The 27,285-nt window shown below is 32.5% G+C and overlaps 1 protein-coding gene across 1 annotated transcript; it reads left to right on the forward strand.

The window, feature by feature from the left end:
* Positions 1–1,810: 1,810 nt before the first annotated feature.
* Positions 1,811–26,327, forward strand: LOC123655838 (ATP-binding cassette sub-family G member 4-like). The gene is made up of 13 exons (XM_045591591.1): positions 1,811–1,950; positions 3,483–4,017; positions 4,594–4,747; positions 14,132–14,282; positions 15,643–15,802; positions 16,219–16,364; positions 16,446–16,684; positions 16,886–17,020; positions 17,400–17,542; positions 20,284–20,440; positions 21,530–21,630; positions 24,366–24,521; positions 25,932–26,327. Exons 1-13 carry the CDS (start codon positions 1,811–1,813, stop codon positions 26,274–26,276), a joined length of 2,562 nt encoding a protein of 853 aa, XP_045447547.1. The 3' UTR covers positions 26,277–26,327.
* The last annotated feature ends 958 nt before the right edge of the window (positions 26,328–27,285 follow it).

Here is a 27,285-nt window from a genome sequence, read left to right on the forward strand (position 1 = left end):
ATTTTCGCGCATAATTTATTCATTCAATGATAACTCCTAGGATATTAAATTAAACATTTAATACTGCAAATATTTAATACTGTAACCGTCTAAAAAGCTTTCGAATTACTACTTTGTAAGTGACCATTATTTTAGCGTAAGCAATGAGTATTGGGAGCTATCCTTAAAAGATAGAACTAGAGAGAGATTTAGATCTCTAAATCTCTCTCTAGTTCTAGGTAGGTCTCTCTAGTTCTAGGTAGGAGGCCGCAAAGGCATATCTATGCCTTTGCGGCCTCCTACCTTTCTTGGGAACCAATCTGTCTAGGGATTGCAAGCCCGCACCACATTCAATCCCGCGGGACTGTAAAGCGGGATTGATTAATTCCGGGCAGAATCCACGGAATCCTGCAATCGTAATTTTTTTCTAACAGAATAGTAATTAAATCATAGTCAACTACAGGTAAACAGAGTTTATAGAGACGATAGTTTATACTTTTTTTAGAGACTAGCGATATATCGAGGTACTAAAATGTATGTACGATGCAGCGACGATGACCGTTCATGTCCAGGACCAGAGAACAAGACCTATTTCCCTCCATCGTGGGGTAAGATAGGGAGATGTAATATCACCGAAACTGTTTACCACTGCGCTGGAGGATGTCTTTAAGACCTTGGATTGGGGGGAACGAGGCATCAACGTCAACGGTGAATTTATCTCTCACCTTCATTTCGTCGACGATATTGTCATCTTTGCGGAGACGTTGGATGAGTTAGGCCAAATGCTGGCCGGCTTAAACGAGTTCTCTCGACGTGTCGTCTCTGTATGAACTTGGACAAAACGAAAGTTATGTTTAACAACCAAGTCATACCGAGACCGGTATCGGTGGATCGTCGAAGTTGTTCAGGATTATATTTACCTAGGCCATACTATCCAACTAGGCCGCAACAACTTCGAGAAGGAGGCTGATAGGAGGATTCGGTTGGGCTAGGCGGTGTTTGACAGGCTTCGTCGAGTCTTCACTTCGAAGATTCCGCAATGCTTTTAGACAAAAGTCTTCGAGCAATGCGTCCCACCTGTGTTAACATACGGAGCCGAGACGTGGACACTGATGAAGGGACTGATCCACAAGTTTAAAGTCGCTTAGCGTGCAATGGAACGGGCTATGCTTTGGGTTTCTCTCAAAGATAGGATTATAAATGAGACTATCCGCGAGAGAACGAAAGTAATCGACATAGCCCACAGAATTAGCAAGTTGAAGTGGCAGTGGGCTGGTCATCTGTGTCGCACAACCGATGGCCGTTGGAGCAGACGGGACCTGAAGTGGAGACCGCGTCTTGGAAAACGCAGTGTGGGACGTCCTCCAGCCCGTTGGACCGACGATCTATGTAAGATTGCCGGTGTAGGCTGGATGAGGATTGCGGAAAACTGGGATGTCTGGCGCGAACTTGGGGAGGCCTATGTCCAGCAGTGGACTGCAATAGGCTGAGCTGTTAAACAGATTTTTGGCCAACAGGCCAATCGGGTAATTTCCTGTTAACCATAAATGCCTACAATTAGTTAATATGTTGTTAAACTTATGTATATATGGATGCCTAAAGTATAACTAATTTTTAATATCTTTCTTTTGACATAAAAAGTATATTAGATGTAAAATGTGTTTCAGACTCTCGCTTGAAGGTTGCACCATCATAATAAAGCGTTAGGTACGGTCCTCTGATTCCATCGAACTCAAAGCATGCCATTTCTTTTTTCAAAATTTACCTATAGTCCTGTCTTTTTTTTGCTTGTCTTTTTTAAATTTCTTATTCGTGTTGAAGCTCTTTCTCTATGTCTTTCTGTAACAGAAGAAGAGTACCTGTGTCAATTGCAGATGTTGCATCTGTAACAAAAACGCAAGCTAAGCCCAAAGAATTTAACATGTCAATGAACTCTAATCTTTGTGCAAAAAACGAAGTTACACCATACTGGTTGGTCTATTTACTTAGCTCTATTTACTAGCTCTACGAGAGCTTAATAAATAAACAAGTTGAATATTTTAACATTTTAAATTCATGGCATAAAACAATAAGGGTTATAATACTTGTACTTGTAAATTATACGTTCGTATTTTAATTAAGCTATATGTGAGTATAATTTATATAGTGAGTATTAAATCTAATTTTAGCGAAACAAGCAAATTTAATATACTATTTGAGTTTAAGTAAATGTTAGTTGTTATTCATAAAAAGTCAATTTAAATAACCAAGCCCTTAATCAAATGATACTACTATACTAATGAATATAACATATGAAATCTTTTCAATTTCAAATCAGTGATCACTCCTGAAGTCGTAAAATATGACCTACCAAATAATTTATTGACGTTATCAGTCAATGGCAACAAAATAAATGACATTTATCATTCGATAATAAAAATATAAATTAGATCTAGTAATATTTTGTTACAGGAGTAAGATAAGATTCGTTAAGGAAATTGATAAAGTCGTTAATATTTTATTTAAAGCAAACAGGCTAATTATGTTTCCTGTCTCTAGATGCAATTAAAATAGAAACAAGACTAACATTACAAAAACATATAATATTCAGGAACGTACTGCTCCTTTTAGACTTTTATTATGATATATATACAAATAAAAGTACACAACACTACTAGCTTTACAGTTAGGTAGCTAATTGTAATTTTCTATTCCTAAAAACTAACGACCTACTAAAACTACTAAGCTTTGAAAACATTTTTGTTTATTTCGTAAACACTTGTACCTACCAACATATTAAAATTGCATTTTCTTATTATGGTAATACTTAGTTACTGTAATGTGAGCTCTAATTATGCCAAGGTGTTAGACAATAGGTTCTTGAGTGTGCGAAGTCAAGCCAGGTCGAAGCTTGTAATAAACTGAGGTCATTTATCTTATGATTACAATCAATATGAGCTTCTAACTAATCAATCAAAACTAAGAAACATATTATGAACTAGTGTTATGTTAAGTACAGATAAAATAAGGTTTTTTTTTTTATACAACTAGGTCAGCAAATAAACGTACGGCTCACCTGGCTGTAAGCGATTACCTTAGCTTTTAGACTCCTGCAACACAAGAAGCATCGCAAGCGCGTTGACGACTCTATCTTCTATAGAATCTGTTTGTTCTGTAAGGTATTACCCAACGAGGTACTACCCCAGTTGGGCTACTCCATATTTTGAGTCGGAAATTTCCTGCTGTACCCTACCTCAGTTGATTACTACCTCATATGATTACGTTAACCAAAATATTATACTGAGAAAAAAAATCATAATTATATAAATGTTACAAACACTTTATAGGCTATCAATTTATAACGCTAATAATAGATGAAAATAACACGAAATCATAAAATTAAAATTAAATAATGTCGTCATTACCTACTAAATAACTGATTTATATAAAGTCAATAAATACTTCCACAACTCATTTATTAAAAATTATCTAATTACCCTAATACACATATAATCAAATGTAAGCATATTAAATATTACTCTTGCTACTGGTACATATCCAACATTGTGGAAAGAGGCTCTTGTGCTGCCCTTATTTAAAGCAGGTGATAGAGAAGAAGCCAAAAACTATCGACCCATTTCCATTGTTTCGGTTTTTGCAAAAGTATTTGAGTTGCTTATTTATCCCGTTGTTTCATGGCACTTTAAGCAATTCGTGGCTCCAGAACAGCATGGGTTTGTGAAAGCTCGATCGACGGTCACTAATCTCGTTTCCTTTGTTGAAGACATTACTGAAATTCTTGATAGTGGTAATTCCGTTGACACAATTTATACAGACTTCAGTAAGGCCTTTGACAAAGTTAATCACGGTATCTTGATCAAAAAGCTTGAGGTGATAGGTGTGGCGGGTCCATTGCTAGATTGGCTAAAGTCATATCTTACTATGCGATCTTCTACGGTCGTCGTTGATGGTTATGCATCTGACCCGTTTTATGCTGTTTCAGGAGTACCCCAGGGCTCACATCTTGGGCCCTTGCTGTTTAACATATTCATCAACGATGTCAGTAGTTGCATTAAATATTCAAAATATTATCTGTTTGCTGATGATCTTAAAATATTTCGACAAGTTACCTCAGATTTTGATGCTGAATTACTCCAAGCGGATTTGAATAGCTTGATTTTATGGTGTCGTGATAACGGGATGGTTTTGAACATTGATAAATGTCGCGTTATAAGATATTCTAGGAAAAAAACATCAATCTCGAGAACGTATTTTATTGGTAGTAGTGCACTGTCGGAAGTCTCTTACATACGTGATCTAGGAGTTACACTTGATAGTAAACTCCGTTTCAATATTCATGTTGATAACATTGTCAGCAGTAGTTTTAAGGCACTTGGTTTCCTCTTGCGTAATTGTAAGCAATTCAGGGATTCTCACACTAAAATAATTATTTATTCGGCCTTGGTGCGAAGTATTTTGGAATACTGCAGCGTTGTTTGGAATCCCCACTTTAATGTTTATTCGCAGAGAATAGAAAGAATCCAAAAAAGATTTATTTGGCACCTCTCTTACGAAAATAGGGTACTTAAAGATCTTAGACATTATGAGGATAAGCTTGAGTACTTTCAACTCCAGTCACTTTCGGGTCGGAGACGACTTCTCGATCTTACATTCTTGCACAAATTAATGAATGGCGCCATTGACTGTCCCAACTTACTGGCTCAATTAAATATTCATGCCCAAACTAGAACTATAAGACCGTCAGCTTTTACACCTTTCGTGGAAAAACGTACACGCTCACGTCAGGGCCGATATTCTCCGATTAATAGGTTAATGTTGAGTTACAACTCCGTTTATAAATCAATTCAGCGGAATGGTTTTCGTGCATCAACTCTTAATGATCAACAAAAAAACACAAAAGCGGATATCGATATTTTTTCAGACAATCTTTTTAAATTTAAGTACAATTTGTTAAATTTTTATAATTTTAATGATTCTTGATTATGAATTATGATGTTTGTATTGTGGTTCCTTCAAGCTATATGATTAAGTATGATGATGATTTTTATTGTTATTATCTATTATGTGTGTGAATGAATGTTGATTTAATTAATAGTAATATTGTGATTAATAATTAATGTCCTTGGAATTCCTTATAAATTTTTCAATATTTTGTGATAAATTTTAATGTTAAATTTAATTGTTTTATATTTTTTATGATTTTTATAGTCGATTTTTTTTTTTCTGTGATTGAATTTAATATGAATTTGTTACATATAACTTTATTTGTATATTGTGCGTCTGTTTTCTTTTTGCGAATTGTGTGTAACACCTATAATTAAGGCAACACTTATACTTAATATTGTAAAAATTTATTCTTTTTTGTTCTTGTTAGTGTATGTCTTGTTGGTGTTAATATTAAATAAATAAATAAAAAAAATAAATAAATTAACATATAGGTATAATATTATACATGTTTTTGGCAAATATTTTCCGCGTCTTACGAAAAATGTGTTTATTCAATGTCATAAGATCGAAGATGTGTGAAAATATAGCCTTTATTGTAAAAAAAATATTAGAAGTTTACAGTAGTTGGCTTAAGTTTCGTTTTTCATACTAAACTAAAGAACGATTTAATCAAATAATTAAAAAGTTTTCGAAGGATAATGGTTCACCGATCGCATAGCAAGAAAGACATACGAGTATTCTAGAGTATGATGGTGCAGTTAGTGGAACTCATATTTTTAGAAATATACATAAACCCTGCAAAACACAGTTTTTGAGGCATGTATCGTTTCAGACTCAAAACAAGATTTGAAATTTGCGCTTGCACGCTTTTACTAGACTTAAAATAAATATAATATGTACTCTCTTGAGATATAAAGTATTATTTTTCACCTCATGTTTGTTTATAGAACAACCAGCCGCGTAGTTTTTATCCGACTTCAAAAAAAGAAGGAGGTTTCTCAATTCGACTTTATAAACAGATTTTGATGATTCTTTTTTTTTTTTGTTGGATAGAAGATATCTCAAGGGTGGTACCGTAATAAGGAAATCAGCATCTGATGATGTAATCCCAGAGAAAGTGAGGGGAACCTGTGAAAATCGTAGTGGCGACTAGTTCGTTTGTTAACTTTTTTCATCTAACAAGCTAGCAAACACAAATATTATTTATCATTTATCGAGTCCTGCTAGACACGGCGTCGTTGGGATTGTTCAAAGGTGAGCCGGACAGTCCCCATGGAGGAGAAGAATGTCCTTTTCGCCTAGGCCAGCCTGTCGCTGGAGGGATCCTCTTGCCTGCAGATCCGGGACCCTCCAATTAAAGCGACTGAAGGCTCCTCGCAAGGGTTTGGTCGGTATTGCCCCCTTACAAGTGCTGAATCCGACATACGGTTCATAAGGACTGCCTACCCGGGCGTCCTGGATATCACCCGTAAATGGGTTCCCCTGCAATACAAAAAAAGCAGCATTAAGTTGCTTACTTTAGGAACAAACGACCGTGTGGGACGTAGTGTGGGTTTAAGATATTTAAATTAAGCTATAGACCACGGTTGTGCTCTTTTGTCACCAAAACAAGAACACGCAATATACTTAGCGTAATCAAAGCACATCTTGACACATACATTAAAATGCTTAATTACATTTCTATGGTGTCTTTTTTTCCTACTTTAGAATGACTTTCGAATTCTGAAACCATTTAAATTTAATTATATTTTATTATATATAGATATATTTTGGTATGTTTTTGCGTAAAAGAGTAACAAATATGCATCCATCCTTACAAACTTTCACATTTTATAATACTTTACTATATTGTTATCTATATTACATTTATAGCCTGCTTTAAAACATTAGCTCTAAATATCACAGGTTGACTGGAGTCTGGAAGAGGTCTATTCTAGAGAAAGGTCCACCGTCGCTAACTAAATATGTATGCAAATAACAGTAATTTTTTTAAGTGTAATAAAGGATATAATAAATTTGTGCAGTTGCACCTTACAAAACCCTTAATACAATAAACTTTATTGCCCAACTACATCAATAAGACCCTTTATAATTACTTTCTTTAATTAACCTTCCTTTCTGTACTTTACTATCATATTATTTTTGGTATGCTACGCGACATATTTGCGAAGAGCCTCGATTAGTCTTTGAATATAGTTTTGAGCTTAGAGACTGTTTTTATAAATGGTTTTATTCATGAGAACTCAAACAAAATGGCAATAGTGGTAGTGAGGAACAATTGTTTGAATGGATTTTGATAGCAAAAAAATATTATCATTTTTTTTTATATTCGTTAGCCTTTTATCAATGCTACATACAAAAAGTATATAAAAAAATATTGCCACACTTATTATATAAACAAAACCAGGAAATAAATTGTCCATTGCCATTAAGAAGACCAAAAAAAAAACATAGTTACATTTACTTGCGTAAATGCTACTTGTTTTTCATAACGTGGTTTAAGTTGCTTTATATTTTATGAAGCACATTTATTGTAAAAATTTAAAAATTACTATAGATGAAATGCAATAAAATTAATCTGGTTATGTTATGTTAATGGGTCGACATGATTTTATATCTATGTTATTACTTTTTGAACTTTTACTACCTCTAATATACTACCTGTGGACACTTAGATACTTGAAATTATTATCATTAGTATTTTAAGTTCCCAATATTTCGACACGATTATAAGCAGTAAAATAACTGCTACGTTCAGTCTAAACGTAACCAAGATGCGACACGTGGTACAAAATGGTCATCGAGAAACATACAATAGTAAATAACCCTACCGACGTATATGTATTAATATTAATACAATTATATTATTTATTTGCGAAATCTTTGTTAGATTATTACCCGAACGAATAGAGGGACAAACGGGCAGCATTCTTAGTAACAGTGTTCCGTTGAAACTCTTTTAATGTGACTCCCCACCTAATGCTTGATGGTTATAAAACAGTAAAAGCTTATTTTTACGTTTTTGTATTAACATCACGCGATAACTACTGCCTAAATTTTTTATCACGCTTTTCTGATATGATTTCAATGAGAAAATAAGCTAGTTTCTTATCTATAGACCTTTTTGTACTCATTTATGATAAGAACTATTTTATTATGTAGAAATAATAAATATTTAAGATAAAAATGTTATTTGTTATGAACAAATTATATATTACAATTTAACATTTTCATTATTTTTAGTAATTTATACAGTAATACAATAGAAAAATTAAGTTATGTACCATACCGCATAGAGCCACTGCAAAAAGCTATATTTAATATTTAAATAGAACTTTTTCTGATAACATCGTTTTAAAACAGTAAAAACGGAGATAGTTTCCTGCCATGAACTCCTTACGCTCATTATATGGTACAGTCTATGGTTGAGTGAGACATGACATGTGAGGGAAGATCATGAGGGAAACCAAATCCAATGAAAGTCAATCTAACACCAAGTTTATTAGGAATATTTTGAGTATATATAAGCAGAAGTACAGACGTCATCCGCATCAGACAAACAGCAATTTCGTAATAAATTCGCATCCGGCAAATAATTTCGTAATAAATAAACTAAATTAAAGGAGGTTATTAGTTTGCAAGAATCACGTTGCTGAATGTGCGGTAACCGATATAAAAAAATTATAATAAATATATAATTAATGTACTTAATTACATAGATTTAAATAACTTATATAATAATCATCACTGCACTACACTTTAAGTGGAATGTCCAATCGAACGAATCAAAGTCGCGCCTCCTGGTCTTAGTTCGTAACTGCTGCCACTGGAACTGAGGTCGTGGAGACGTCTGTCACAGCCGTGCTTAGTATGTATTAAAAACACAAAAAATGATAAAAACAATGATGAAACAATGATAGATCCTAAGATTATGCACAAAACCGAGTACTGATGTACATCTTGTACGCTGAGTGATGCGTTTTCCTGCTCCTTGAGGTTAATGATCTGAGACTTTATCCGGTGCCACAAGTCTTTATGATCCTCGGGTATGAACAGTTGGAAATTCGAAGTATTTATATTTATATTATGAAATTTAATATTGAATAATCGGTTGGGATCGGTATGTTTCCTTGGACCATAATTTTGCTTATGTAATAATACATATTTTTATACATATATTTTGACCGAATATAGTAGAGAAGGTCTCACCTTTTATTGTGCAACCTTGATCAATTTGTAAAAGGCCATTCCCGGTCAGTGTCGTCAATACGACTTTAGTGTCAATGCAAAATATGCGCACGGTGTAATAGGAAATAAAATATACCTTACTAGCTTTTACCCGCGGCTTCGCCCGCATAGATTTTTTAAATAAAAAGTATCCTATGTTACCTCTTATACCTCTAAAAATGTGTGTACAAAGTTTCATGATGATCGATTGAGTAGTTTTCGCATGAAAGCGTAACAAACAAACTTAAATACACATTTATAACATTAGTAGGGATATTGGAAGTCGCACAAAGTTATATAATTATGTGCACAATTTCATTAAAATTCCTCCAGCAGCTTCTGAGATTAGCGCAAACCAACAGAGCGACATAAATATATCTAATATATAAAACCCTTTTGTCGCGGTGTTTGTTGCCAAACTACTCCGAAACGGCTAGACCGATTTTTATGAAATTAAAAAAATAATGCACTATTTGCGAAGTTGGTTCTATAGACACAATATAAATCCTTATCATATTAAATACTTTATTCATCACAAGTATTTATTTTTGAACAAAATTGTTTACATCATCATCATTATTACAGCCTATACAGTCCACTGCTGGACATAGACCTCCACAAGTTTACGCCAAAAATAACGTGAACTCATGTGTTTTGCCCATAGTCATCACGCTGGGCAGGCGGGTTGGTGACCGCAGGGCTGGCTTTGTCGCACCGAAGACGCTTCTTCCGAAGACGCCCGTCTTCGGCCTTGTGTATTTCAAAGCCAGCAGTTCGATAGTTATCCTGCCATTGGTCGGCTTTTTAAGTTCCAAGGTCGTAGCGGAACTGTGTTATCCCTTAGTCGCCTCTTACGACACCCACGGGAAGAGAGGAGGTGGCTATATTCTTTAGTACCTTAGCCACACAGTACACAATTATTTACAACATAATTTGATTTCAATGAATATATTAAAAGATATTACAAATACTAATACAAATACTCTTTATTGTACACTATCAGAGAAAAAAAATTACACCGAAAAAGAAAATATAGAGATGTACAAAAGGCGGTCTTATCGCTAAAAGAGCGATCTCTTCCAGACAACCTCTAGTATGAAAAGGACATGACAAAAGAATTAGACGGCGTGGAGGTGTACATACATAATATATACATATAATCATACACGTAAATATACATTGTATTTTTAAAATAACACCGCAACAAATTAATGATCTCAAAAAATTTAATTGTATATTGGTTATTGCATCAATATTGGTCAGGCATATGAATCATTACGACTCAATAATGTTTCATCAACAATGTAATTTTATGAAAATGAAATTTGTTTTTATAGCGTTTAATTTGAACGCATACATTAGGTCCTTTAATATAAAGATAATGTAAAATCGAATGAAACGACGCCGCATTGTGCCGCGCGTTTAAGTCACTCGAGTTGCACAGTAATAGCTTAAAAATGTTTTAGTACGTTATTTCCCTAAATTAACGCGTTTGAAACCGCGGAGAACAGCTAGTTATGTATATGTATGCACCTATTTATCTATATTTGTTAATGTTTGTTTATGTGATATGTATACATATTTGTAATACATGTGTGCGCTTGCTGTACACGTGCTAACTTACATATTACAATTAACATATTTTATTTGTGTAGTTTGTTCACTACCTCTTTGCTTCTATTATCGTTATTATCCTTGTACTAATAAAATTACAATTTGTCAGTGCTATAAAATTAGCTAGTGTTACATTTTAGCGTTTATAAATCTAGAACAGGTTAAACGACCTCGTTAGCAGATTCAAAAAACACATACTCGTATTGCGTGCTACAATAGAAATCACAACACACAGCTTAATATATATATATATATATATATATATATATATATATATATATATATATATATAACCAATCTCTTATTACGCCGAAATAAATATATAACAAATCTATACAAATAAATAAAATTGGATGGTCTGTTTGTAATATTAAAATAACCGTTTTTTACTAAACGTATATGGATACACGATATACAGAGTGGCCGATCACTTGACGTTATAAAAAAAAATTTAGGTCCGGTATGTTGTGGGGTATCCGAATCACCCCCATGTATGTTACGCGATTTTTTATAGTTTAGGAGTTATGAATTTTTTTCGATTTTATGAGAAATTTCGACTTGACCATCTTAAAAAAATTCTAAAAAAAAAAGAAAAATTTTTTTAGAGTTTTATTTTTTGCAACTGAATTCGCATAAGTTGTACTTTTATGCATAAAATAATCAGCTTCGTAGCTTTGATGAAAGTTATGAAAATGTTGGTCTAAAGTCAAAAATCTACGTTCCGTGAATTAGGACTTAAATTTTCAACTTTAAATTAAAAATCTAAACAGGTGACCTTATGATTTCTTAGTTAGTCTTAAAAATGCGCCAGACTCTCAGCTTTCATAATAATAATAAAAAAGCCGTACTTAATATGGAAAATTTGGCTAAAGTCGGTCTTCAAAGACAGCAAGGTGGAGAATTCTTAAAATTAACCTATTGATTAAAAAAAGTTTTTTATCATTCCAAAGGCTAATTAATGATTAGAAAATGCTGGAAACCTATTGTGTTGGTTGGATAAGAAAAGTTTTAGGCTTTTAAGTAAGAACAAGATCATAATGTTAAAATCATTTAATATTTTTAAAATTTATAATAAATGTTCAACGTGGCCACCTCCAGAAACAATACACATTCTATACCGTCGTAAAAAACGGCAAATTTTACCTGCAATAACAATGGGCTGAAAGGATAAGAAACTATATTGCTATCTCCCTCACTCTCGGTGGCATAAGAGGCCGATCGCAATTCGCAACCGATCAAAGCTAGTTCGTTAGTTACTGATCTCAGTTGTGCTCACATTGTGTTTACTGCTACTTGTGTCACCATTCGTTATTTCATTGCTGCTGAAGGTGGCCACGTTGAACATTTATTATAAATTTTAAAAATATTAAATGATTTTAACATTATGATCTTGTTCTTACTTAAAAGCCTAAAACTTTTCTTATCCAACCAACACAATAGGTTTCCAGCATTTTCTAATCATTAATTAGCCTTTGGAATGATAAAAAACTTTTTTTAATCAATAGGCTAATTTTAAGAATTCTCCACCTTGCTGTCTTTGAAGACCGATTTTAGCCAAATTTTCCATATTAAGTACGGCTTTTTTATTATTATTATGAAAGCTGAGAGTCTGGCGCATTTTTAAGACTAACTAAGAAATCATAAGGTCACCTGTTTAGATTTTTAATTTAAAGTTGAAAATTTAAGTCCTAATTCACGGAACGTAGATTTTTGACTTTAGACCAACATTTTCATAACTTTCATCAAAGCTACGAAGCTGATTATTTTATGCATAAAAGTACAACTTATGCGAATTCAGTTGCAAAAAATAAAACTCTAAAAAAATTTTTCTTTTTTTTTTAGAATTTTTTTAAGATGGTCAAGTCGAAATTTCTCATAAAATCGAAAAAAATTCATAACTCCTAAACTATAAAAAATCGCGTAACATACATGGGGGTGATTCGGATACCCCACAACATACCGGACCTAAATTTTTTTTTATGACGTCAAGTGATCGGCCACCCTGTATATACCAAAATAACATTTTTTACAATTTTTGCCTGTGTGTTTGTTTGTTCCGGCTAATCTCTGAAACCGCTGGACACAAGCTTTTTTATCATGTAAATTGTGTTGTGATATGTTCATAGTGAAAGTTTTAAAAGAAAAGTTTATTTTATTTTTTCTACTGCATCTAAAATAAAAGCTTAGTTTTTTTAACCGAGTTCAAAAAAGGAGGGGCTATTTTTTATGTATGTTCGGGGATAAATTCGTCGTTTATTAACCGATTTTGATAATTCTTTTTTTGTTGGAAAGAAGATATCCCAAGTGTAGAACTGTGATAAGGAAACCAGGATCTAATGATGAGATCCCGGAGAAATCGAGGGAAACCCTCGAAAGTCTGCATAACTTTTTACTGGGTGTACCGATTTAATGATTTTTAATTTAATCGAAAGCCGATGTTTATCGCGTGGTCACATTTAAATTTCTATCACATAAAAATCGAGATCTGATTACATCTTTTGGAGTAATCTTTGATAATGCGTATTTACTTGACTATTTTTTCGTCTACCTCCGTTATATTACTTGTCGATGTAATTGAAGTTGGTTTTTTTCGTTTGCAAGCAATCAACAGCAATTATTAATTCATTAATTTATTTTGATTCGTACTCACGATATCGAAGTAACCCAAAATCATAGTAACCATGATACGTCATCAAAACTTAAATGACGCATTTGGCCAGCAGCTTCGTTTTCATATTTAGTTCAAGTTATAAGATAATATTTTGTAATATACTTGTATATTTCAACAGCTTTCAAGTTCTAATAAATAAGCTGTGACAATTAGTACATACGATTTAATTTGTTTTGAATCTTTAATTTATTTATTTCGTAATCAATTTATAAAAATACATAACAAGTAATTTCAAGAAATTAAAATATAAGCGTTACTCGAATGCAACAATTGATAACTTATCAATGACATACGTTTTATCTAAACATAATTATGAATAATTAACCAGAAACAATGCCATCTCTTTACAATAAACGTTTTATAGAACATTGTTAATATTTTTATATTAAATTGTGTTAATAGATATATCTAGGACTAAAAGTAGATTTTACACACCACGGTTCTGCTTTATTGTAACCAAAATAAGAACATATAGTAATTAGTATTGTAACCAAAATAAATACATATATACAATGCTTGATACAAAAGATTCTAGTAAACATTAATAGGTTTAATTTCATTTCTATGCTGTCTTTTTATCCTACTTTGGTATAAATTTAGAATTCTAAAACCATTTAAATTTAATTGTACTCTATTTTTTATTTTATATTTTAGTCTAGATGCATAAAATATTGGCAGGATTTATTATTTCAGATAAAAACTGGCTTCCATATAGAAGAAATGTTGAGGAGCAGACTATTCTCAACAATGCATGCGGTGCCATTCGTCCAGGACGACTTACATTTTTACTCGGTCCTTCAGGAGCTGGCAAAACCACACTTTTAAAAATATTGGCTGGAAGAAAGTAGGGTTATTATTATTTTTTTTTTAATATCATTATTTGCCTTTCTAATTTAATTTGAAAATAGACTTTGACTAAAAATAAGATACAACAAAATAATTAGTCTTACTGTTGAGTAATCGAAAAAACAACTTTCGCTTTGACTCCGCTGCTAACGATAAGTTTATCGATGTTTCGCAACACTTTCCAGCATGCTAGCAGACTTTTTTTTCAAAACTAGGTTGCCAAACAAGTTTACGGCTCGCCTGGTGGTAAGCGATAATATAATCTTAATTTATAGTGACGTCACTTAATTTTCAACTTACTCTCAGCAAGCGATTTCCTTTGATGTCTATATTGCAGGAATGCATAAATAAATATCTATAACATTCATGCACAGTCATTTATTCCTAAAATAAGCAACTTAACGCTTGTAAGGTAACAGCCGACTGGTATAGCTACATTTTTTATTTATTATTTATTTACACTTTCGCACACTAATAGAAGGTTTTAACAGCATAACAAATGATATATCAAAATAGAATTTGCATCAGTTGCAACCGGCGGCCTTATCGCTAATACAGCGATCTCTTCCAGGCAACCTTTGGGCAGAGGACTAAATAAGAAGTGTGGGATGGGGCGCAAAAATGTTATGTAACATACATATGAGCATATACACCAAATACATTTACATACATAGGTATACATAAAAAAAATTGATAAATTTTAAATGAAAGCTAAAACATCATAGCATAAAGTCCTTTTTTTATAAACATACATATAAATGATGTTATCAGCCCCAGAGCAGAAGCAGAAGCAGGGTCCGCCATCATGGGTGTTTTGCCCTGTTGTATTTAAATAACGTCACACAGCTTACTACGCATTGCAATCTAAAGTAAAGGTACAAGGTTTCAGCTCAATGGTTGAAGATATATGCTTGGATGATGCTTGGATGACGCTTGGATGACGCTTGGATGATGGAAAGGAATATTTGTACAAATACAAATATCCGTCCCGAGCGGGAATCGAACCCGCAAACCTTCGATGTTTTAGGCGACTTCTCGCACCACTATACCATATCGGTTATTATAAAACTCATAACTGAGTAAAAATAATTTGCATAACTGCGGTACTATTAACTTGGTTTTTTCTACAATTATTCAATTATTCGAGAAGTTCATTAAAATTTACAATTGGGTCTGAATTTGACCTAAATTTATTTTATGCGCTATAAGTTTATTCTAAAATTAACATACAGATTAAATACTATAGAAAATCTATAATAATTATAGAAAAAATATATTTTAATAGACTTTATACAAATAGACATTACAATTTTTTTTACAAACTATGTTTAACATATTTTATGACATTCTGTTCTCAGAAAGGCTGGAGTAACTGGTAACGTTCAAGGATCTGATAGAAATATAGTGCTGGTAGCGCAACATGCCACACTCATAAACACGCTTTCTGTGATAGAGACATTACAATTTGCGGCATCGTTAAAACTGCCACATGCAACTCGAATGGAACGACATTATACGGTAATTTTATTATTTTTATATTATTTTTGGTAGCCAGCAAGTGTTTGGTTCGCGAAATAGTAAGTTCGTTGCCGACCCTATCCCGGACCCTCCCAAGGAGTAGAGTATATGTATTTTGAATTGATATATCGTTCTTTGTTTTATCTAACATATATTCTGGATATTATTATTAAAAAAAAAAAGAAAGAAAAACAAAAAGAGCACATGAAGGTGTACGTTTCTTTCTTTTAAAAATTATAATACATAACACCACTAAATATTTTCTTTAATTGAAAAATATTCATAAGTTTATAAATTTCACACTAAAAACAGTGAGTATATTGTTTTATTGATGTGGTATTTCAAAACGCTAAAGTGTCGTTGGAAATATATTACACTGATCATGTTGATTTTATACATAATTTTATAATTTTCAGATTGAATCTGTAGCAAGACAATTGGGAATTCATGACGTTTTACAAACGAGAGCTGGTCGATTATCCGGTGGGGAGCATAAACGACTGACGATAGCCTGTGAACTACTAACAAATCCTACTGTATTACTTTTAGATGAACCAACTAGGTGAAATAATTACTTCAAACAAAATATTTTACTTTAAAATTCTTCATATAAATTCCTCCTAAGTTATGTATTTCTTACCAGTGGCCTCGACTCGGTGTCATCAATGTCTGTGGCAAAAGCTCTTAAATCAGTAGCACATAGTGGAAGAATAGTAGCTTGTGTGATACACCAACCCTCTTCTCAACTGTTCACATCAGCTGATGACGTCATTCTCCTAGCAAATGGAAGAACCCTGTACTCTGGAGCTATTCAAGATATACCTGAATTGTTGAAAAGATCTGGCCTTATTTGCCCTCAGTATTACAATTTAGCGGATTTTCGTAAGTACTATCTTAATTAAAATACGAAAATTATAACGATAAACGATATTTATATTAAGATATAATAACGCTTTAAAGATATTTATGCTAACATGCGATGCGATGCGAATATATCATATAATTTCACGAATTGAAACACTCCTAAAACGAGTTGTACTTTAAAAATAAAACGTAAAAAAACAAGTGAATTATTTTATTTAGTTTTAGAAGTTGCTAGCGGGGAACACTCTGGTAATTTAGCACTTTTAGAACATGAAGCAATAACGTATGCCAATGAAATAAAAAAAATAGCGGAGAAAGAAAATCATGAGCGGAAAGAAAAAGGTATGTATGTAGGTGAAACCGTTCTAGCGTGCATTTATTAAGTTACGAGAATTATATGAACGTATTTACTTTTTGAAACACTAAAACTACCCTCTGGCTAGAGGTTTGGGCAGTACATTAGAGCCTTTCGCTAGTATTCCGCAGAATTTGTCAGTGGTGTAGGCAGTCATTATTTATGAATATTCTTTAAAATTTATCCAACGTTCATTTTTAACTGGGGTAAAACTAATAACTGTGTTTGTTCTGAAACAAAAAAAAATCGACAGAAACTTACTTTTAAAAAAACTACTTGCTTTAATTTAAATAGCACCACGCGACGCTTTTTTTCGATTAAGTACATCACTGTTTTAAAAATAAAGAATAAAAATGTGATCTCTACAATTTATTTCAGATAATAATTCAACGGAAGCTGAATCTCTCCTTCATTCAAATATTGTTATAATAGACGGTTATACAGCCAATTTTAGACAGCAAATGTGTGCTCTTCTTAGAAGAGGTTATATAGGAGCACTACGAGATGTCCACTTAACTCAGGTTTATTGCTTTTAACTAATTTAATTGCTTATATGATTTTTTTTTAAAACTAGTTCGGCTAACAACCGTACGTCCCAGTTGATGGTGAGTGGCTACCGTAGCCTATAGACGCTTACAATACCAAAAGCATCGCAAGCGCGTCGCCGGCTGTACCCCTGACCCTCCTCAGTAGCTTGGGCCATCAACACAAGAACACAACATTACTTCAGAGCAGTCTTATTTAGCTGTAATCTTCTGTAAGGTTGAGGTTCTTTAACAGACGGACGGGCAGATTCAGATGTTGATACCCTATACCATTTCTTCTAACGTAAGTTTATAATTATATAATTATCGAAACAAACATCTGACACAGGGTTGTCACGTGACAATAAATATTGTACAAGTATGAAATAAATATCTTGATCAAAATTTGTAGCAGTCCGAGTGGGGAAAAAATTAAAACTAAAACTTACCTCAATGTCTTTCAATCTAATTTTGGTAATACATTAAATTTCACTACGAGCGTTGTTATTATTTTACACTTATAAAAATAATCTACTAAATGATTATATTTATCATAAAATTAAGTAATCAAGTTTGTGTGTACCTACGAGCTAAAACATTACTTTTGCAGTTGTTTAACTTAATAACAATAAGTATGATTAAATTTATATAATTAAAAAAATGAACTGTGACACTATCGGGTTGTTCTGTCTTTATTAACGATGTTAAGAATTAATTTATTCAATATATGTTTTTTTTTTTATTTATTAAAACTACTTTGATCATGGCACTCGGTAATACTTTATTCTCCATCAAGAAGTCTTCATATGCTTTAGGATGCAACGTAATGCGAAAGAAAGTCTTTCGCTACCACGGGGGCAATCTTTCTGTAATTTCTTAGCCAAATATTGCATTTTTAATTTTTATGATTTTATTTTTGTGTTACACACACATTAGGAAATTCTAAACATTTTTTAATATAATATCAAAAATCGACCGTTCCAGCGGGATCTAACTTGCATCTTCGACTGACCGTGTCGGTGCTCTAGTCAATTATGCTATGGAACGATGTACTCACTAGTTTGAAATTTTTGATATGATGATTTTATATTCGGTCTAAGCGATTATTATCAGCGATAATTATTATAAGCGATTATTGCATTTTTCTGTAATATTGATGTCGCTGAGGAAATGCGGTGTATTTAGTTTTAAGAGCCATTTCACAAAAATCGGTAACAATCCGCGAAATTGTAATATTTTGACGTCGTTAATCTTAGTGTTGGATGCAATAATGTAATTTATATTCTTGAAATATAATAAAGCAACCTTTGTTGTAGTCCATAGTCGGATCAGAATTTTGATTTATATTATGTGTATAAAATTATTAACCTTTTCATCAGCCTCCTCCCTGGTTAAACGGTCGCAATGTATACTTTGAAGTCCTACTTTTCAATAACCTCTACGTTGAAACCATTTTAAAAAAATATCATAATATGTGGAATATAATTTTGTTGAGCACTATCGCAGAGTTTTATTCCATTTGTATCTCTATAAAAGATTAAAAAAAATTAAAGTTACGAATATTTTCCAAATAAGTACAATTTTAAAAGCGATATTTTTCTTAGAAAACTAAGAAATTTTAACGAACTATCTTCATCGAAGTAAACTTACATCATTAAGGAATACAAAAAAAATAATTAAAAGATGTAATCATTTTTAATACATTTTATATTAAATAATAAAAAGATAGTATATATTACCACGCATCAAGCCCAGTAAATCAGTCGAGCGCTAGCGCTCTTAGAGGTAAGGTCCACGCCAAATTTTGCGCGGCCGTCTCTTACGCTCCCACGCGCCAAGCGCCTGTTGTTATAGCGGATAAACCGCATTTGATACTTTCGTAATAAAATATAAATAAAATAAACATATTACGAAAATGACTGTAAAATAATATAATGATAATTTCTGTAAACAAATGTATAATTTAATTTTCTTTTCTCACATTATCAATACAAATAGGCATTTCAATCTGTTTGTCTTGTTATTTGTTAATTAATATGTTTGTAGGTGTCGATGTCATAAAATGCTATTTTATTCATATCGTAAATATTAGATTCATTCGTAAACTGAAAAAACTAAATCAATTTAAAAAAATTTGTTTCATAAAATTGATTTTTTATTTTTATTTTAAATTTATTGACTGTTGTTATATAACATACTTGAAATTTTTAACAAATTAATTATGTAAAAAACATTTTATATCATAGTTATAATTTTTATTATACATCAGAAAATGATCAAGATGGTCTTTTGGTTGTCACACTATATTTACTAGCACAAAGATCTCGCGGCACGTACGACTCGCGCGATGCGACCAAATTTACCTAAACTTGCAGAGCGTAAAATTGTGAAATAGCTCTTAATACAGGCTCAAGGACTGATCGTCCTACGTAATATACTCGTATAATATAAAGATGACATGATTTTTTTGCAATTTGTTTTTTTTTTTCTTACGAAATGACCTTGGTATTTTAGGATATTAAACAATTTAAGATATAATAAACAAAATCATCAATGAACGTTGGATCATTGGCATTTTCAAATTTTGTTTATAAAATCAAATATTCGCATTCATTTACATACAAGTTTTCGTTTGTTGTGTTTATCTAATTTCGTTTCTCTGCAAATAAAATTCTTACTTACTTATATAAGATATTAAAAATGAATTTTCTATTATATTATTACAAATTATTTTTCAGATACGACTAATATGTCACCTACTAGTAGCGTTGTTGCTAAGCGCACTCTACTACGGAGCAGGCGCAGAAGCAGGGCGCATGATCTCCAACACGGGCTGCCTTTTCTTCTTTTTACTTTTTCTATTTTTTTCCAACGCCATGCCAACAATACAAACATGTAAGTAATTAAAATAATGCAAAGTATCTCGACTTAGTAAAGTCTCAAAAATCGCTTCTATAAATAGTTCATAGTGACGACGAACACATATAAACGCATTTTTATTCATAGACTGATTTTCATATAAGAGTTGGGTCCATAACATGTAATCAAAAATTATTCGTAATCCTGATTCATTGGAAAGTAAGTCGCCGAACCCCAGATTAAAAAAAATCTGGGGTACGCCGACTGTGGAAGTACTTCAACTTTACAGAAAATCACAACAAAATAAAACTGCTTTCAAGCAGTGTTGTGTTCCTGTGATGAGTAAGGTGACCAGAGCTCCTGGAGGGAATTGGAGGTAGGGTTGGTAACGAGCAAAAGTACAGACAGACAAACATTTGAAAACGTTTTTAATTTATCATTACCATCAACGTATTACAGTCCACTGCTGGACGTAAATCTCCCCAGGTTACACCACAAGACCAAATTAGCCACTTTAGCCATCCAGTCACCACCAGCTACCGTCTTCAAGTCGTCGGTTCATCTGGTAGGAAGGCCTAAGTTTCCAAAGCTATGGCCTCTATTCGAGAACCTTCTTGCTCTACCGACCATCAGTGCTACGACAAAAGTGACCAGACCACTGCCCCTTCAGTTTGCTACACTTCTGAACTATCTATTTCAGTAACTTTCGTCTTCTGCCGGACAGTCTCATTTCGGATATGGTCTCTTATTGATATCCCGAGCATAGACGTCTCCATAGCTTTTTGCGTGACGTGCAGTCGGTTGGTCAGCTTAACCGCCAACTTCTATGACTCCGTATGTCATGACTGTTAGGACGCATTGGTCGAATATCTTGAGCTAAAAGCTTTGTGAAAGGATGTTCCAAAAATGTTACGCAGCTTTCCAAACACTACCCAGCCCAGTTGTACTCGTCTGGCGATTTCACCTTCGAAGTTTTGCCAGTCCACAAAGGCCATACAAAGAGCCTAATAAAATTATATTCTTCTGTCTTTTGTATATAATGTAGGTGATAAAGAAAATAGTTTATTTAATAGAATTATTAGGATTACTCAAATAATAATTAACATATTTGTTTGCTCGTTTTAGTTCCAGTGGAGTCATCTGTGGTCCTTCAAGAACATCTCAACAAATGGTATTACTTATCGACATACTGCGCTTCTAAAATAATGATCGACTTACCAATACAAGTAAATTTAATATTTTCCTCACCAAATTAAAGATTAATTAAGTAATAATTCAAGTAACTAATATTTTTTTCAAAGTTATTTTTTTTTTAATTCCATACATGAAACAAGGAAGTGATTCTAGCTTAAAAATATTTTGCTTTGTTAGGCCTTAACTAATAATTAGCTATACATTCTTATCTTATAATAATTAAGTAATATTATATTCTGGATGTATACACTGTACATAAAGGACACCAACCCGCCTGTCCAGCGTGGTGACTATGGGCAACACACATGAGTTCACACCATTTTTGACGTGAACTTGTGAAGGCCTATGTCCAGCAGTGGACTGTAATAGGCTGAAATGATGATGATGATGATTATGATGAACCCAAAATAACGTTTTTTACAATTTTTGTCTGTCTGACTGTTTGTTCCGGCTAATCTTTAAAACCACTGGGCCGATTTAGACTTGACTTTCACTGGCAGAGATAGCTGATGTAATAAGGAGTAACTTAAGCTACTTTTATTTTTAGAAATGTATTTATTTTATAACTCTGCGAACTGAAAAATAACTTTTATTGTTAAATTCCACGCGGACGAAGTCGCGGGCACAGCTAGTACTATATAAAATATATATATTCTTTATTACACTTTAAAAAAAATTACAGTTATTTGTATACAAATTTAGTTAGCAACGGTGGACTTATCTCTAGAAGAGATCTCTTCCAGCCAACCTGTGGTAGTGGAACTAATGTTACATAGCAGACTAAGAAAATGCAGTAATGTAGACATCATACAGATTCTTGAAAATAAAAACCTAATTAAATAATATTCATAACATCATGCAATATACATATACATACTATATATAATATACTATCATACAAACCACTACTTATATAAGAATATACACATATATATTACATATATATTTATATAAAATACATACGTATTATACAATACACAGTAAAAGTAATATCAATGAGAAGATATTTACAGATTATTTTGAGCGAGGAGATGTTGTTTCAGCTTTTTTTTAAAGGTATAGATAGAAGGACTAAGTTGGATATATTTAGGAAGTTTGTTCCAGAGCGATGCACCATATACCGAAAAAGAGTGCAAGCGGAATTTGGTGTTGCACTACGTCGAGCATCGTAGTGATGCAAGACCGCCTAGACCGTGAGGGAGAAGGGAGAATTTGGAAACGAGAACGTAGGTATGCAGGAGAATTAAGATCATGGAGTACTCTGTAAAGGAATGACAGAATGTGTATATCACGGCGAAGGCGGATTGGAAGCCATTTAAGTTGAGCTCGAAAGTTTGATATGTGGTCATACTTACGTAAACCAAAAATAAAGCGAATAGCGAGATTTTGAAGACGCTCTAGTTTGTTTAGTTGCTCCGAAGTCGCATCCAAGTAGCATACATCAGCGTAGTCAAGTATAGGGAGAAGAAGGGATTGCGCAAGCATAATTTTGGTTGAAAAAGGAAGAAAAAATTGAAGACGTTTGAGAGAGTGGAAAGTGTGATGCATACGTTTGCTGACCTCATTGATATGAGCCACCCAGGTCATGTTACAATCCATTATTAGACCCAAATTTTTCACTTTATTAGAATAAGGGATTGCAATACTAGATAGCTGAACCTATGGTATTGAATTCCAGTTAATTTTGCATCTCAATCTGCTGCTGCCAAAAATTATACACTGAGAAATAGAAAGAAGATAAGAAATATAAAAGAGATAGAATTCAGAAAATCGGTTACCATAACCACACATTTCCACATATATTAAACCGTAAATAACCGCGTAAAAGACAATGTAGAAAGATTAAATAATCTGACATTTAAACGTATTGTTGTGTTTAGTTATTTTACTTATGATGTGCACAATTATTAACGATGATTCAAATAGGATAGGAAATAAAGGCAGAATGTGACGTAGGATTCTACTAGTGAAAGAATTTTTAAAAGTCGGTTCCATAATTTTTGAGTTAATGTTTCCTCTTTATAATATTAGTGGCTCACATTCCAACTTCACCGTGAAATCCATAACCTTTCTTTTCTCCATAACATAGTCCATGACCAAAATTCTCCCTCCTACCTTCGGTCCCGTTTCCATCTTCTCCCTCATTCATCATCTAACTCGTTCTAGGAAGTCTTGCAGATCAATGCTCGAAATCCCGAGACATAACACTAATTTTATAATCAATTCCTGGACAATATGTGCTGCAACACATTGGACTCATTTACCGATAGTTATCCAAGAAAGCACTTGAATTTATGCTTTCAAGGACAAGCTAAGGAATCATCATTTTTTCTTCAAAATGTTGAACCTCTAATAATTGTTGTACTCTCAATAAATGTATTTATGTATATATGTATGTATGTAAGTATGTATGTATGTATGTATGTATGCATGTATGTATGAATGTATGTATGTATGTATGGTTGTATGTATGTATGTAATTATATATGTATTTTATATCACTAATTTTGAATGTATAGATTACAAAATAGATTTATGGCTTTATTATTATTTTTAACATTTTTGTTCTTTTTTTTACTTTATCACTCTTACGCTAATGTGTCCCGCGGTAACATCGTTTCTCTCCACCATGTGTAGACTGGTAGAGATCTCTTATAGAAATAAGTTCACCCTTGCCAACATCTTTTGTAAAAATAATTTATAATATGTTTTTAAAGTGCAATAAAGAATATAATATTAGTAGATATATTCATCATATTTGTTTCAGTTACTATGTGCTACAGTATTTGTACTACCAGCATGGTACTTAACTTCGCAACCCAATGAACCGTATAGAATCGGATTAGCTTGGCTGATCTGTGCACTCATCACGATACTCGCTCAAACTTTCGGGCTGGTGATTGGAGCTGCATGTGGAGTAAAGGTAAGATATGATTTAACAATCCTGTAAACATGTCGAGGTGACATTTGTGTTACAATATATATATATATATTTAAGATATATGAAGTATTAATTAATGCTGTAACAATTTTACTATATAAAGAAGGAAAAATGCTTGATGATTTTATCGAAATAAAAGTATTTCCACATAAGAAAAATTTTAAAGCGATGTTTGGTACAAAATACTTCCAAAGCAGTTGTTCCATCGTTAAATTATAAAACAAAATCATTGTAATTGTTTAGGATAGCTAAATAATACAATGAAGTCACTTTATTTCAGAGTCTGTTTTACAATTATTCGACATTTAATACGACCTTTGTAAAGCGTATGCAGTGACATCTGCCCACAAAAAGCTTCATCTTGCAAATGCTTATTTATTATATTCCATGGAGAGTTCATTGATGACGTCATGTCTGTTGCATCCGTTTTTCCCAAGTATTGACGACGCTGTCATAGCGCTGGGTGGTAGCTTATTTCAAAACACTCGTATAGGTAACAAAATTTTAAAACTAAGTTTCCACTTTGTATCTCTTGATAACTTATGAAGAAGTTTAATTCACTTTATTATATTATTATTTTACAATAACGTGATTGTAAATCTGTGTAGGCCAAAAACTCTGGACACCTTACTCACCACAGAAACACAACAAAACACTGATCGACTTCATAACACTACTGGTTATTCATGTAGCTGTGATCTTCTGTAATTGATAACATTATTGGTTATTTATGTAGCTATGATCTTCTGTAATTGATAACACTATTGGTTATTTATGTAGCTGTGATCTTCTGTAAGGTTGAAGTACTTCGCTAGTTGGGCTGCTCCAAATTTTGGGAAGGATATTTTCTGCTGAGCCTTAACCTCAATATGCTTCATTAAAAGCTTTTATTTAACTTTCAATGTATGTATGTAAATATGTGTGCATGTTTGTTATTTTTAATGAATTCCTGCAATATGAGTATATAAAAGGGCTTGCTGAGAATAACTTGAAAAATAAATTGACGTCACTCTAAACCCAATATGATGGACTTCTAACTAATTATTTTATACTTTCCTACAATATGAGTGTCAAATGACAGGTCTTGCTGGAAAAGGTTTTTTACCAGCAAATTTATATTTATAGCTTTTAATACTTATTGGGTTGAACTGAGGTAGGACATAGCAGGAAACTACAAAAAAAAAATAGTAAATTAAGACATAATTCAATATTATATTTCTAAAATAATAAATCTAAATAAATTTGTTGGATTATATTGTATGTTACATTAACGCTGTAACATCACCAATTTCAGTCTTAAAACGTAATTTCATAAAATGTTTATTATTTCTTCAATCTGAATAGTTTAATATCTTGACACTAATAAATAAATATTTTTATTCTTTCTTACAGCTCGGCCTATTCGTCATTCCAGCTGCAAATATTCCAATGCTTATGTTCTCCGAATTCTTCATTCCTTATCACGAAATGCCATCGTACCTACAACCATTTGCATATTTGTCTTACTTTCGGTATGCATTCGATGCATTAATGCAAACTGCGTATGGATTCGGTCGCAGTGCTCTTCCTTGCCATGCAGATTTTTGTTTATTCAAACGACCTGATAAATATCTAGACTACTTAGGTCTTTCGCAAAATCTAAGAGCTGATATTGTAGCTATCGTTATATGGATTGTACTACTGAAGTTATCACTAATATGTGTATTAAAATATAGAGTCTTTAAGGCTTGTAGGTAAATGCAGTATTAGTGAAAGAAATATATATAATATATTCTTTATTGCACTAAATTATTAATTTTAGTGAAAGGTGATATTGCTTAAAAAGTTTTTTCTATGGATCTGAACAAAACGAGTAATAAAAATTACATGCATTTTTATTGTAAATAAATTTTATAAAAGTTATAGTGTATAAGTAAAATTAAAATTAAAAATTCAAATCTAAAAGTATAATCACTTTTAATCCTTTTTATCTATGCAAATAAATAAAATTGAAGTGTCTGTTTGTGATATTAAATGGATGTATACACGGTACATATACGCTAAAAAGGTATTGTGCCCCGGGCACGAGTTAAGCTCGCTACGCCACTGGGTCAAAGTAGCAGTCACGATAGTTGACTGATGCGTAGAGGTCGCGAACTCAATCCCCGCGCCTAAGAAATATTTTTATAAACATTATTGATGTTTACTGTGAATAAATTTGTGTTTTTAACCGATTTCAAAAAAGGAGGAGGTTACTCAATTCGACCGTATATAAATATTTTTTTGTGTATGTTCGGGGATAACTTTTTTATGAACCGATTTTGATAATTCTTTTTTGTTGGAAAGGAGATATATCAAGAGTGGTACCATGATAAGGAAACCAGGATCTGCGATGGAATCCCAAAGAAATCGAGGGGAACCCTCAAAAATCGTAGTGACGACCAGTGCGTTTGTTAATTTTTTTTCGTCTACTTACGTTGTATTACTTGTCGATGTAATTGAAGTCAGTTTTGTTTCGTTTGGTTGCAAACACAATTATCAGATAAAAAATTGTAAACTAGCTTAATAACGAGCTTAATATAATTAAGAGTAAACATTTACATGGTAATAAAATTTATGTTTAAGATACAATATATTGAATAATTCTTTTAAACAAAATTATTGTTATGGAATACAAAACTTCGTAACCATAAATTCAAATGGAAAATGTAGTATAACAGATTAAAAAGGTGATTAGTAAAATTTAAAAAATTTCTTAATCAAATAG

The sequence above is a fragment of the Melitaea cinxia genome, chromosome 8, assembly GCF_905220565.1.
Source record: "Melitaea cinxia chromosome 8, ilMelCinx1.1, whole genome shotgun sequence".
NCBI lineage: Eukaryota > Metazoa > Arthropoda > Insecta > Lepidoptera > Nymphalidae > Melitaea > Melitaea cinxia.

Excerpts from the sequence above, each read along its gene's own strand:
- LOC123655838 (XM_045591591.1), top strand. The coding sequence starts at position 1,811 with ATGTCTTTCTGTAACAGAAGAAGAGTACCTGTGTCAATTGCAGATGTT. Across the intron at positions 4,018-4,593 it reads TTAACATATTCATCAACGAT|TCACTTTCGGGTCGGAGACG; the intron begins GTCAGTAGTTGC and ends TTTCAACTCCAG. Across the intron at positions 21,631-24,365 it reads TGATCGACTTACCAATACAA|TTACTATGTGCTACAGTATT; the intron begins GTAAATTTAATA and ends TATTTGTTTCAG.